This window comes from Aspergillus mulundensis, assembly GCF_003369625.1.
Source record: "Aspergillus mulundensis strain DSM 5745 chromosome Unknown scaffold_9, whole genome shotgun sequence".
Taxonomy (NCBI): domain Eukaryota; kingdom Fungi; phylum Ascomycota; class Eurotiomycetes; order Eurotiales; family Aspergillaceae; genus Aspergillus; species Aspergillus mulundensis.
The window spans coordinates 1,552,800-1,567,015 of NW_020797897.1; the positions used below are offsets into that span (position 1 = coordinate 1,552,800).

A 14,216-nucleotide genomic window follows, 5' to 3' on the forward strand; every position below is an offset into this window, starting at 1 on the left:
CAAAGGCGACCAGGGCCGGTTCCAGCCGCACTCGGTGAAGAGAGCCATATCCCGTGATCCAGAGCCAGAGGCCCAGAGCTGGATCACGAGGTTGTCCATTATCAGCTTGCCAGGTCAGTGCGACAGTCAAATGCATTATGACGCTGGTGACCAGGTCAAGTCTTTATTCTACTTGTTTCAGAGGCATGTCAGCAATGTAAGACTTGGGGGTCATATGTTTGCTTTGTCTCTCCTAGTACGCGCCGGACCATAGATGCATTCATTAAGGTATAGGTAAACAGCCCAACTCAACTCTGAGGGATCTTGCCTCTTGAAGCGCATTATAAGCGTAATAAAGAAGAACTATTGTTACAGGTTGTCAAATATAAAGAAGCGCCCCCGGGGCCAGAAAGTCATCCTATACACACCCTTCTCGTCCTCACAAGCCGGCATTTTCAGGTCTTCTTCTTTGCAGCCGCCGCCTTGGACTTGGCAGCCTTCTTCTTGTTGCTATTGATCATGACGATGCCGATAAACGTGCCGACAACAGCGGAGCCGAGGAGGACAAGGAACACGGGGATGCGGATGGCCCAAACGCGAGGGAGGAAGAAGGCATGGAGGGGGTGACCAGGGTCAACAAACGGCTGGTATATGTTAGTTGATCTCCCAGAAACCAGAGTGAAGGAATGCGTACCATGAGAAGCGTCCATGCCGTGTAGTAGAGAAAGATTGCAGTAGCGGCCAAAAGCATGGCGGATCCCACGAGTTGGCCCAGCTGGCAATGCGGTCAGCGATTGGATCTCACATGTCTAGCAGTTTGCACGAGCTAAGTGAGCTCTTACCATAGTGACAGAGAGCTTGAGACCAAACAGAGGCAAAGCGACGTCCTAAGCAGTTCGTTGTATACACGCAGGAGAGAGGGCCAGCCTGGCTCCTGAATGGTCACGTGGGGCCGTCGCGCTAAGACTCTTCGCCGCCTCAGTTCTCCGTCAGACTTCATCCCAGCTCGACCAGCTCGACAGCTCGAGATCTCGGGTTGGAACTTACATCTCATCGAGGCACTAGAAGATGTCGGATTCTGTTGTTTTGCAGTCGGCCGTGCGCGTGCCTACACCTCCCCCAGGCGCTTCCTACTCCCCTCAACCCTCCGGCTCACGAAAGCGATCGCCGCCCTCTCGTTCACCTTCACCGAATCGGCGTCGCTCGCCCCCTGGCGACTCAGCAGCAGCCGATGGCGACGTGCCGCGTATCGACCCCGGGCGTGCGCTCGAGCGTGAACACCAGCTGGCGGAACGAGTGCGTCAACATGAACAGAAGGAAGCTGCACGAAAGCCGCTGACGGAGGAGGAGAAACAAGCATCGGCCAAAGCAGAATATGAGAAGCTCCTCAACATGCGCTCGGGAGGTACATACATTCCTCCTGCGCGGCTCCGCGCCCTGCAAGCGCAGATCACAGACAAGACCAGCAAAGAGTACCAGCGGATGGCTTGGGAGGCTCTGAAGAAGTCGATCAACGGTCTTATCAACAAGGTCAACGTGTCGAATATCAAATATATCGTCCCAGAACTGTTTGGCGAGAACCTGGTCCGGGGACGTGGTTTGTTTTGCCGGAGCATTATGAAGGCACAAGCGGCAAGTTTGCCGTTCACACCCATCTACGCTGCCATGGCAGCAATCGTCAATACCAAGCTACCGCAGGTCGGAGAACTACTTTTAAGTCGATTAATCATTCAGTTTCGAAAGGCTTTCAAGAGGAACGACAAGGCGGTGTGCATATCGTCGACGACATTCATCGCTCATCTATGCAACCAACAGGTGGTACACGAAATGCTTGCGGCGCAAATCCTACTCCTCCTGCTTCACAAGCCCACCGATGATAGTGTTGAGATTGCTGTCGGGTTAACGCGAGAGGTTGGCCAGCATCTGGAGGAAATGAGTGGTCCGATTGCGTTGGCGGTGTTTGACCAATTCAGGAATATTCTCCACGAGGCCGACATCGACAAGCGTGTGCAGTATATGGTTGAAGTCCTCTTTCAGGTGCGCAAAGACCGATACAAGGATAACCCGGCTGTCAAGGAGGAGCTTGATTTGGTGGAAGAGGAGGATCAGATTACCCACCGGATTGGGCTGGATGATGAGATTGAGACTCAAGACAGCCTGAACATATTCAAATTTGACGCCCAGTGGGAGGAGCACGAGGAGGCCTACAAGAAACTGAAGGCTGAGATTCTTGGCGAAGGAAGCGATGACGAAGATGAGAGCGACGACGGTGACGAGAGTTCGGACGAGGAGTCTGAAGAAGAGCGGCAGCTGGACATCAAGGATCAAAGCAATACAGATCTCGTGAACCTGCGCCGAACTATATATTTGACCATTATGTCCAGTATCGACTTTGAAGAATGTTGCCACAAGTTGATGAAAATCTCGTTGCCAGCCGGCCTGGAACCTGAGCTTCCTTCTATGGTCATCGAGTGTTGCTCTCAAGAGCGAACATACTCCAAGTTCTATGGACTTATCGGTGAGAGGTTTGCAAAGATCAATCGCCTTTGGTCAGACCTGTTCGAGAATGCGTTCGCCAAGTACTACGATACCATCCATCGATACGAAACCAACCGTCTGCGCAATATTGCCCGCTTCTTCGGCCACATGCTGAGCACTGATGCGCTCGGCTGGCACGTTTTGTCGATCATTCACCTAAACGAGGAGGAGACGACGTCGAGCAGTCGTATCTTCATCAAGATTCTTTTCCAGGACCTTGCAGAGCATCTTGGTCTACCAAAGCTACGAGAACGCATGACAGACGAGCTTTTGCGCTCAAGCTTCGAGGGCTTGTTCCCAACGGACAACCCGCGCAACACCCGTTTCTCGATCAACTACTTTACCAGCATCGGTTTCGGTGCATTGACAGAGGAGTTGCGCGAGTTCTTGAAGAACATGCCCAAACCCGAGGTTCCTGCCCTGCCGCCTGCGCGCTCTGCGTCTGTCAGCTCACGCTCATCCTATTCATCTCGATCTCGATCCCGCTCTTATACTTACTCTCGCTCCCCGTCCTACTCCCGCTCGCCTTCTCGCAGCCGCGGTCGGCGACGTTCAGTCAGCCGCGGCAGGTCCTACTCGCGGTCTGTATCTGGCTCATCCCGCCGCAGCTACAGCCGAAGCTCTTATACCGCCTCGCGGTCGCGCTCAAGATCCCCCGTGCCGCGAACCCGCCGTCGCTCGGTCTCGTACAGTCGGTCTCCATCTCGCAGCCGCAGTCCACCCCCTCGAACTGGCCGCGGACGTGTCGACTCTCGATCTCCACCGCCACGCCGAAGCCGGAGCCGCAGCCGCTCCCGCTCCGTCACTCCTCCCCGACGAGGCGGAAGAGCCCGTAGCTATTCTAGATCACCCTCGCGGTCTGTCTCTCCACCGCCGCGCCGAGCACCTGCTCCTCGACGCTACTCGTCAGCATCGATGTCCCCTCCCCCTAAGAGGGCTGAACGGCGCATTCCCTCACCCCAACGTCCTCCGCCAGGCCGTCGGGGCAGAGATTACTCTGTCACGCGATCGCCTAGCCCTCGCTATAGTAGAAACCAGCGCCGACGAAACTCCAGTTCACCTCTCTCCGCATCTCCGCCTCCCCGTCGGCGGGCACGATCCCCCTCCACCCCGCCCCGTCGGTAATACTACCATCTCGATATAAAACGTGCATGCAATCGGTAATGGATTTGGGAATCGGGCTGTTCTTCTCTTAACGATGTATTTTAGCATATCTGGCATTACTCGTACCAATACATTGAGTGTAGCATTCTATCTCTATTCATTCTATTTTCATGCGCAACCGTTCACTTCGTAAATATTCAAACCTCGCCAGCCTCCCAAACACATCTCTTACACAAGCACTTCCCCCCAAGCGCCCCAGCGGCCCACTCCCTCCTATCCTTAACACTCAGCCCAATATCACAGTAATGGTTCAGAATCTCCTCATCCTTCTTGATCCCCCCCTTCGCCTTCTCCCTCTCCTCACCCTCCCTCTTCCAACCAGCCCTCTCGTCATCACCCCGAACAACAAACGCAATCTCCCCGCCCCACTCCCACCTCACGTTCGGATCGCAGCTATGGTTCGCAAGACACCAGAGCGGGTGCACAGCGCACGTCTCCGGCCCGCCATCCCACGTCGAGAGCCGTCCCGACGCGGTGCCGCGGAATTTGGCGTACAGTGTATTCAGGATCCACGTATCGTAGTTTTCGAGCGTCATGTACGGATCCAGTCCCATTTCCTCAATTAGGCGCATCGGCTGCAGGATCGAGAGCTGGAAGCTAAAGGGGAGGGTCGCTTGTTTTTGGATTTCCAGAGCATTGGGATCTTGGGCGTGGGAGGCGGTATGGGAATGGGAATGGGAATGGCACAGAGCGGGGCCCAGGGGTGGCGGTGTGTTCGGGTCGTATGGGACGAAATCGCCCCAGATGTACTTGATCTCGTCGAGCTCGAGGGGGTTCACGCCCTGTGTTTGGGCCATTGCCAGTGCCCGGCCGAGGAGCAGGAGGTAGAGGTAGTCGGCTTTGTCCTTTGCGTCGGGGATGTCCTTTCCGATGCTCTCGAGGTTCTCCATCAGCCCGCAGACGGCGCCGTGGTAGGTTTCCTGGGCTTGGTCGTGGCAGGATTGTGAGCAGAAGATGATGTCGTAGCATTCGTCGCAGGCGACGGGTGGATTTTCGGAGGAAAGGGGTGGTAAGGGACCGTTGCAGGCGTCGCAGGTGTCGTCGTGGAGGCGGTTTGTTGCTGTTAGGAGAGAGGACTCGTGGAGTATTGTCTCGCCTGGTGCGAGGTCCTCTTTGGCGAAGAGGCCGAGTTGGATGGAGACCTCCTCTTCTCCGTCTTTTTCAGCGTTCTCGTCCCTGGTGGTGGTATCGTGGAGTACAGGCAACGCAACAGCCCGCACCTCACATTTAGGTGCAATCTTCTTGAGCCGCTCGTTTAAGAGACGCAGGGTCTCAGGTGACTTGCGGTCTGGCTCGTGCTCGTTCCAGGGGTAAAGGATTCTGCGGGCGAAGCCTTGCGCTCGCAGTTTGCTGGGGTCGACTCTATCCTCGTCGTTCTCATCGTTTGACGAATCAGTCTCCTGCTTAATCTTCAATTCCTCAAGCTTTTTCGTCACATCCAGCCCCTTCGCACTGAGATAATCCAGCTGGATTTCATTTTTCCAGATGTTAAGAAGCCGCCGCGGTTCACTCTGCTCCTTGGTCTCTGTCCCTTCAGCCATTAGCTCATCAAGCAAGGTTATTCCACGCTGAGCAAACTCATACGCATCGCGTAGACACCCGCACTCGATGAGATTGCCCACGAGCACTTGGTAGACACCACCAATCATGGACCTGTACTCGGCTTCGGTGGTGGGCTCGAAGCCGCCATCTTCATCCTCATCTTCTTCATCTTCCTCATCCTGAGGCACCGGATCAGAAGACGCCCCTTCGCCCTCCTCAACCCTCCTCCGAGCATGAAACTCGCATCCATCTGGATCAACAACGCTGTCCAGCAACGAGAGAGCACGGTATGCATCCGCAGACGCAAGATCCGGGAAGCCGAGGCAGGCATGGATCCAGGCACGCGTTAAGTGGCGCGCAGGATTGTGCGGGTCTGCATAGAGCTCGGCTGTTGCGGACGCGCGCTCTTGCAGGAGCTTTTCCGCGTTGTATTCCGAAGACATCTGCATTTCGTCTTGCGGTCTCTTCTAATGGTGAGGGCCTTGAGCGTAACAGTAGTAGCCTTTTGCCTCGTGCTGTGGGTACAGACGGGCGGTGTTCCTTCCCCCTGCGCTCTGCCCCGCGATCTATAAAATTTCAGTTCCGGTGCCTGGCAGCTAGGGACTAAAACGTACCCGTTGTACGGAGTGGACTAAAACGTCAACGGCTACACAATCCGTCAATAAGGACCTCTCAGGAAAGACTGGGACGATCTGAATCGGCTAGCGTGTCTTAAGGATCTCAAGAATCTCGAACGTTGAAATGTCGAAATATCTTCATCCCCCACTTTCGGCATCAGACCCGCCAATCAAATCCCCTGCGGCTTTATGCAGCTGACATATACTTGTGCACATAACTGCATATGATCTTTCTTCGAGTCAGTGCCATAATCGCCATTCTTTAGCAAAACAGGTGGCTAAGAGTCAGCAGTGCACTTCTTGAGTGTGTAGACCTTTCTATTTATTATATGAATACTTTGACGGAGAAAGTCCAGTAAAACTGCTGCCTCGGGGCTGCCGGGGGGAAACAGTTAGGGCTGGGGGAGCATCCAACCAACTCACCCAACGAGTTACACAGTCGGCCTACGGATGCGTGGGCCGCCAGTCAGGACGCAGCATGTGTATCAGAATGATAAGAATATCCTCTGTTTCTTTATTTCTTTATATACTCCGTAGAGCCACCGTTTCACTCCCCCAGAGCGGCAACGATGCACAGGAACCGGGCCTGATTATCAAGCCTGTCAAGCCCCAACCGTCTTACCCAAAGGGACAAAAAACGCCGAGATCAGCAGCAAGGGAGCGACAGGACAGGCACGCACTTAGAGATCGTGGATACAGTCTCCGAATGCCTGCCGTCCGATCCCAAGCCACTGACGTCGTGGCTGAAGATCGCTCTGCTACTAAATTAAATAGCCACGCCCGTCTCGCTCTTATTATTAGACAACCCAGTCCCATTGGGACTTCGGAGGTGGTTTTAGGCACGAAAAAACATTAAACTCTTTTTTTGATGATCATGTAAAGAAAGAGACGAAATAAAAGCTAGCTAACGGCGGTACTAGGCACGGGATGAAGAGGGTAAACCATGACAATCTTATGGTCTTGCCCTTTCCCTTCTACTTTGCATTGAAGAATAGGTCGAGGATGGATGTCTTTCTCTCACATCACCTACGCCGATGCATGTCCGTCAATAAACCCTGCCTTGCTCACTAACATCCAATAACAGGAAATTGGGGGAAACTTACACTGCAATTCTCATCTAGCACGATCCTAGAGTGTTCCCCCGGGACCAACCCGCCCTGTTGCTGGCGCACAGTAGCTGCGAATTGGGCCAGCATTTGCCTCTGTTGTTTAGGTGTCAATCAGCAAGTGTCTAGTCTAGATGGGTCTAGACTCTAGACTTCTTAGACAGGAAAGTGGGACGCTTACAGTCACAAAGGCATCACTCATCCCCCCCTGTCGCTGTACATCGTTCTCGCTCATAATCCGGTAGCTATCGTGCATGCACTTGGCACTCTTCAGCCCCCCATAGCCAGCTCCGAGCGTGTTGGCCGGGTTATTCGGGTCGAGGACGTTGATACCCCGACGGGCATCCTCTTGGGCTCGTTGGTCCGGTGAGAAAATTTTGATGGTGTCGTCGATTCCTGAAACCGCGATGGTAGGCTCATAAGGATGTCCTGCACACATTAAGACGTGTTCAACGTTCATTTTGACATGATGACTTACCTTGCACGACGTTGACCACTTCGTCATCTCCTTTGAGGATATTGACTAGCTTGCAGGTGTCTCGCTCCCAGATGAACAAGTGGCCCGAATCGCTACCGCTCACCACATACTCGTCATTGAGCCCGAAGAAATTCGCATCCTTGACTGTCTTGACGTTGCAATGTCCGCGATAAACCCTCGTGTGCGACGAGCATGGGACATGCATCTCCACGTCCTCGCGTCCGTTTCGTTCAAAACCGTAACTCCGGAATAGGCGTTCTGCAGCATCCGATTCGGAACTGTCCTCGTCCTCGTCCTCGTCGTCATCGTCGTCTTCATCCTCGTCCTCCTCGTTCTCATCCGAAGAGTCTGTGTCAACGCCAATTCCAAACTCATCGCCATCGCCTTCACTCCCCGTGTCGGTACTCATTGGTGTCTGCGAATCCAGGATCTCATCTAGCCTGGATGCACGGCGAGCTTGCTGACTAGAGCCCCCATTGATGGCCAAGCTGATATCCTGGATGGCGTCTTCTTCGACATTGGCCTCCGTGTCATTCTGCGATCTTTCAACCTCTACTTCGCCCTCCGAATCATCTTCAACGGTGGCATTGAGACCTCCAAAACACCGGTTGACGAACTCGAAATTCACGCCCTCCCCCGCATCCATCAACAGTCCACGGCCAACTGAAAGGAGCCAGAAGTGAGTTGTTCTATTCGGTCTCACGGAACTAGCAACCGACTCGGCGGACTCGTTTGTCCCATCGCTCCCATTAGTACGACAATCCTCGTCCGGTGTACTGGTCGCAGTTCCATTGGGAGTCGCGCCCTTCATGACATTCTCAAAAGCATCCACTGCTGCTTTCTGGCTGGGAAAGAGTATACGGGTCGCATCATACTCGAATCTGGAACTATCAACATTCACCACAGGGGTATTATCCGCGAGGTCACGCAGGTACGGGATAAGCACTGCCTCAAGAGCACCCTCGTCTGCGTATTCAGGTATAGGAAATCGGTCTCGGTTCCGACCATGGGTGGCGCTGCGCTTGAATCCGGCGAGGACAGCATCGCGGCCCCCCTCAACGAACAGGATCACAGCCTTCAAGAAGTCATACCCAAACTGCTCTCTCCGACCAATGACGTTATCCTCCCCCGGCGCAGGCCCGATCCGCTGAAACTTCTCCAGAACGTCGTCGTCTACTCCATAATCCTGCACGTCCCCACCTAGAGCCCGCGCAAGCGTGCCAGCGGCCTGCACAAACCTGTATGTCGACTCCCGGTTACGGCGCAGCGTCTGCTGCACACGCACAACCTCCGGAGTTGGGTTAATGGGGTATCCCCAGGTTCTCATGATCTCCTCGATCTGAGGCAAGAAGGTCAGTGCGCGCATCAAGGCGTTAGAGAAGGAGTCGTGGAAAGCGACAACAGAGAACGGAGTTGCCATATCGGCTTGTTCACGGGCCGAGGCTTCGAGGGAGAAGAGGGCTTTTCGAAGCTTGACGAGACCTTTGGCTATGCGCAAACTATGTCTTTGAGCCTCATTGAGCACAGAATACCTCGCCCGTTCCATTGCCTGCGTCGAAGCTACGCCAGACGCGGTGGAACCTTCGTGTAACAACGAGGGCAGCGGAATATTCTCTGTTTCGCCGTTCCCATACCGAACTCGAACCGCTAATTCCTCTTCTCCGTTCGTTTCTTCGCTTCGCCGGGCCGACCTGCGTCTACCGCCGCTGGACTGGGAGGACTGCGAGGTCCTAGGTTGGCGCTTACGCTTTCTGTCCTTGGAGCCCCGTCTCTTACGTGAGCTAGCTTGCACGGGGGGTCGTTGCTCCTGCGTGCCTAGAGCGTCGGGACTCTGGACCAAGTCGAAACTGTATATGTGTTCGCCGGACCAGCTCACAATCATCTCATTCGGGTTGGCATTACTGATTTTACACGCTGTGATGTGGCCTTTATACCGTGACTTGGACCGTTGCTTCCCGTTCGGCGCAAACCTTCGCACACACCGCGTCGCTTGACCCATCAACTCTTCATCGTGGCTGCTTCCTATGCCAGGGGATGTACCGGGGTCGCCCCGTTCACTCGAAACGTCCCGACCTAACATACGTCTGTCATGAAGGAAGCAATGCAAGTGAGCCCCACCCAATGCAATGTAATGCGGCTGGCTTGGCGAGCATGAGATGGTGTTAAGATCGAGCCTGTGCTGTTTGTACGAGATCAGTGGCGGAGGGACATTAGAATCATCATGCCCTTCTCCCGCTCGCTGCGTCATGTATAAAAGACCACCTCGAGGTTTTGGGTATGCAGAGGAAGGCAGGCGCAAATCCCATTGGCGAACTTCACCATCCTCGGAGCAGGTCAGGAAGAGGTACGGGGACGACTCGGTCACGATGCGCTTGGCTCGATCCGCATGGCTCCGATATATGCGCGCGTTGGTATTGCCTACACCAAGACATCGTGTATTACCGAAGAAACGGTTCAGGTTTTGGTTGCCCGCTTGAGTGGAGAACGCCGGCGGCACACCCTGGGAGCCGGAACGGCTGGAATGTTCAATGTCGAAAACTCGCACGGTAGAGTCGCCTGCAGCAGTCACAAGGGTCCGGTCATTTGACTGCGGCATAAACGCGACGGAGAAAATGTTTCCTGTGTGGCCGGTGAAGACGCTGGTGTTTAGTGCAAAGGGTGCTGTGGATGAGTCCGGCTGGTAAGAGTATATGTTGAGATGGAAATCATCCGATCCCGACGCGAGGAGTCGACCAGAACGTGACCAGCTGCAAAGCGTCAGTTTCCCAGACGGTGGAAATTGAGAAGCGTCGATAAAATGATGCTGAAAAGTGGGACATGGTTGGGTCGCCCATACCTTAAAGCATTGACACACCCGGTATGCCCTCCTAGCTCGTTCACAATGTCAAGTTCGCTAACCCATTCCTTGGAACCGTAGATGCCACGAATGTTGGCCGAAGTCGAGCCTCCTCCGGCTTCCCGGCGCCAGATGCGGTCGTACAGAGACCTTGTCATTTTCTGATCGACGTCGGCCGACGCGAGAGACTGCCTTGCTAGAGCGTTCAGGATTTGATCATCTTACAGTCACCGATCCGCCCGAGTGACGACGCCAGGCGATGCCTTGGAAGACGATACGGCACGGCTACGGAGACATCAAAGAACGACGTTCGAACTTCGAAAAGAGTCACGGGCGATAAAAATAGACAAGGAAAGAGGCAGAATCTGAGAAGACGCACAACAGATATCGAGAAAGTGGCCGTCCCTAACTGAATCGAGCGTGGTGGCAGCGGGGAAGAAAGGGCAAAGGACTAATGAGATCAGGGGCAGGTCAGAGTCTCAGAGAAGCTGCTCGATGATTGCTTGGCCGGGAGGCGCTGGCTGGGACGGGGAGAGCCTGGGAGGGGAAGCAACACCGCTTTAGGCTGTGGACGAAAAGCAAAAGAAAAGCAGGCGCGCAGAGGAACTGATGGATGGAGATCCACTGTTTGTGTCTTTGTGGCCTCAGTTTGATCCTACGGAGACCAGTTAGTGTAGACTACGCCGGACGGAGACTGGCTGGATGGCCGTAGTGAGGCTCGATACTTTGACGGAGCAGAGAATGCGCCCACCGTCCAGAGCCAGACTCCCGGACTCGCAGCATCATCAGCTGCTGCTGCAACAGAATAAGGAACAGAAGATTGGCCGGTGATGTCACACCTGTCGCCCGTGGTGTGGTTGAGTGCGCGGGTCTGGCAGCTGGCAGCCCTGCCAGTGCCAGGGTTTCTGGGCGCTTCTATCGCGGTCTGGACGGGCTCTCTCGCCCTCCATCCTGGATGTTGGGGAGGGGTAGCCAGCTGAGGACACAGCGAGGGACAGGCCACTACTGCCGGCATGCTCTGGCTCTGGCAACAACGGTTTTCTTTTGATCTTCCCCAGCACATGACGTAGTGGCAGCTGGAAAACCTGATTTGGGCGCAACCTTGAATCGAGGCTGGAGCCGTCAGCGGCACTTAGTCAGCCACCCGGGCTCCACAATTTAGTCTGGCCCAAGTTTTGGATTCTACGCTTCTTCAGGTTCCAGTGCTTTCTCCAAGACATACAGAGTAAGTTATATTGTGACTATATTATCGACGGGAACCCTGCGGTTTATGCCTTGGAGCACGGTCAGTCAGAGCCCCCGTCCGATGGCGGCGTGCTCTCTATTTCAGGCCAGATTTCCCAGATTGGGGTGGCTAAAAACTATGTGAGACCTGCCGACCTCGAGATGTTTGAGACATCTCGCAGCTGGAACGGTTGAGAGGACCAGACTCTAGACAGACGAGTCCACTCGATATCAGCAGTGCATTGCAGGATTAGCCTACTCGAACGGCCACCCTATGCGCCGTTTGTCCACACCACCGGCGATGGATGAACTTGTCAAACACCGGGAAGGGTTCTGCAAAAACAGGTTTTCTCTCCATGGCCCTTGGGAACGCAACTCTAGTCGAACGCGCGCCTGCATCCAGTGCAACTGAGTCCGCATCTTCGCGGTAGTACCATAATATACGGGAAACCAGCAAAACAGGTTCTGTCCCCTGCTTCGAACCTGATAAAGGCCTCGGCGACCATACGTCTTGGGGAAGGAACGGCAAGTAGCATGAATTGTCCGTGAATCAGTCCGCCTGTCAGGATTTGAGCGCAGATCGTGTCCAAAGTCCAGTTCTCGGCACTGCTCGATCCTCGCGCGGTTGCATCTCAACCAACTGTAAAGCTAGCTGACTAACCCGACTCTTTTCGGATTTCATAATGTCCGCTTCAATCCTGCGAATGACGCTCAATTCTTCGATCATTTGGCTGATCAGATCATTTAGACCTTTGGCCGTTCGAAGCAAGGCAGAATTGTTGAGCGCTTCCACGTCCCCGTAGCCTAGAATATCAAGACTCTGCAGTTGCCTGGATGCCAGTTCCAGCTTCATTATCAAGGCTCTGGTCTCTTCCTTCCACTCACGGTCAATAGGGTCAACGAAGTCATCGCCTCCTTGTCCTACGCGCATGCGGGCCTGTTGAATTTCTTCAACTCGCCGAAGCCAGCCTTCGAACTCTAAGATCGCCACTGTGTACCGCCCGTGACTGTCACTAAGACCATACACCTCCTGAGAAATTTGAGATAGAAGCTGAACCTGCTGCGCAAATCCCTGCTGCCCGTTATGCTCGCCCGAATTTCTGAGCCAGTAATACAACGCCTGCCCATTGAGTTTTCTTTGCGACTCTTTCTCCACGTTCAAGACAGCCCTGTAATCGTCCGCCACGGAGTTATATTTCTTCCGTAATTGCGTTTCAGCATCTCGTTCCCACTGGTCGTTGTGCCGTTGCTCGGCTATATGTAAAAGGCTGAGCTGAAGAAGTTCGGTCTGTAGCGCCGCTATTTCTGGCCAGGACGAAGGGATCGAGGAAGAGGCCTGTTTGGAGAGGGCAGAGGGCGTTGTTATGGTTGGTGGAAACTGTGCCTTCTTCGGTGAGAACTGCTGTTGATGCGTAGGAAACTGATTTCGGGACCTGGCCGCCGTTGACGTCGTTGTCGACGGCGTTTGAATAGCTTTGGGAACCGGCGTGACAATCTGACTCTTATGTCTCGCATGTCCCCGCTGCACTGTCGATGTTCCAGAGCTTGAGCTCGTCGGCTGTCTCAGAGAGGATGAACGAACCGGTCGCGCGGGAGGAAGCATCTCTGTCTTCTTCGGAGAGGTCGGAGTTCCGTTCTGCTGTCTAGCTGTGTCATCGCGCTTGACTGGGGAGGTCGGACCGCGTCCAACAATTCTTGTACTTGCGGGGAGAGTGGTGGGCTTGGCAGAAGATGTGGTTCGCAACTGCAACTGACTCGGGCGGATGAGGCTTTGGCGACGGGTTGGAATAGTGGATGTAGCGGTTTTCGTAGATGGAGCGGTTTTTGAGGGCGCGGTTTTGGACGGACTCTCTTCATTTGCCTGGGGTGTGGCCGGCGGCTTCAGGCTTGGAATGGTGCGCCCTACAGTGGAGGGCTTCATAGATCTGTCAGCCACGATCTAAGGGACTAGGGTTGGACCGATCTTACCTGCTTCCGGATTTCTTTTCCGGAGACCGAGCGCGTTGGGATTGGCATTGTTCCAATGGTTGAAACGTTTCAGCTCCGAGTGGAATGGAACAAGGAGAAAAGGAGCAGGCATGCAGACTGACCCTCGGAGATCAAATCGAACCGCGCTGACGCACTGTCAACAATCGAAGCTTGGCATTCCCCTACTCCTGCAGGGAAGCAGCAGGACATTTCAGGCCATTAAGATAATTTAGAATCTATTTAACAGTAGTGCCACCAAGGGCAGATGAAGAACAACTTGCAATCTCAATTTGACAAGAAATAATGATAGAAAGTCATTCCCCTTGAGCTTAGACCTCAAGCAATTCTGCCCCTTTTGTCCGCATTTTTATGTTTTTGCTTATATATTAAATCTTTTTACCCGATTTCTAACAATCAGGTGCCGTAGTCTAAAGGTAGGATGCCACGTTGTGGCCGTGTCGGTCCCGGTTCGATTCCGGGCGGCGCCACTTTCTTTTTTATTCTTTTTTTCTTACCTGCCTCCCCGGGCCCTTCCCTTCCCTTTCCTAAAGCGGCACCAGCTTCCCAATCTGGTCCGTATGGCCCTGAGGCCTCATCTGAACTCAAATTTCATCATGGTTACATCTATCTAGATACTCCATATGGCATGGTTGTCTCCGAGCCGACGGCCTCCTTCCGGCAAGTTGCAACGCAGTAGAATCCAGTCCTTCCTGCCCCGCCACCCCACCTTAGCTCTGACCGAGACCACCCCTCAGTGACCTCAC

The 14,216-nt window shown here is 54.2% G+C and overlaps 5 protein-coding genes across 5 annotated transcripts; 1 reads left to right on the forward strand and 4 right to left on the reverse strand.

Moving 5' to 3' along the window:
- Positions 1–434: 434 nt before the first annotated feature.
- Positions 435–676, reverse strand: DSM5745_08317 (uncharacterized protein; the record flags this gene model as incomplete). The annotated part of the gene is made up of 2 exons (XM_026750333.1): positions 435–623; positions 674–676. 2 exons carry the CDS (start codon positions 674–676, stop codon positions 435–437), a joined length of 192 nt encoding a protein of 63 aa, XP_026601337.1.
- Positions 677–1,047: 371 nt separating this feature from the next.
- DSM5745_08318 (pre-mRNA-splicing factor CWC22) lies at positions 1,048–3,661 on the forward strand (the record flags this gene model as incomplete). Its single annotated transcript, XM_026750334.1, has 2 exons — positions 1,048–2,875; positions 2,967–3,661. 2 exons carry the CDS (start codon positions 1,048–1,050, stop codon positions 3,659–3,661), a joined length of 2,523 nt encoding a protein of 840 aa, XP_026601338.1.
- A 157-nt stretch (positions 3,662–3,818) lies between these two features.
- DSM5745_08319 (putative MYND domain protein) lies at positions 3,819–5,672 on the reverse strand (the record flags this gene model as incomplete). The annotated part of the gene is made up of 1 exon (XM_026750335.1): positions 3,819–5,672. The coding sequence occupies one exon, from the start codon at positions 5,670–5,672 to the stop codon at positions 3,819–3,821; it is 1,854 nt and encodes a 617-aa protein (XP_026601339.1).
- A 1,235-nt stretch (positions 5,673–6,907) lies between these two features.
- On the reverse strand, positions 6,908–10,418 carry DSM5745_08320 (WD repeat-containing protein; the record flags this gene model as incomplete). The annotated part of the gene is made up of 4 exons (XM_026750336.1): positions 6,908–7,042; positions 7,128–7,375; positions 7,425–10,171; positions 10,261–10,418. 4 exons carry the CDS (start codon positions 10,416–10,418, stop codon positions 6,908–6,910), a joined length of 3,288 nt encoding a protein of 1,095 aa, XP_026601340.1.
- A 1,628-nt stretch (positions 10,419–12,046) lies between these two features.
- Positions 12,047–13,500, reverse strand: DSM5745_08321 (uncharacterized protein; the record flags this gene model as incomplete). The annotated part of the gene is made up of 2 exons (XM_026750337.1): positions 12,047–13,399; positions 13,453–13,500. 2 exons carry the CDS (start codon positions 13,498–13,500, stop codon positions 12,047–12,049), a joined length of 1,401 nt encoding a protein of 466 aa, XP_026601341.1.
- Positions 13,501–14,216: the final 716 nt, after the last annotated feature.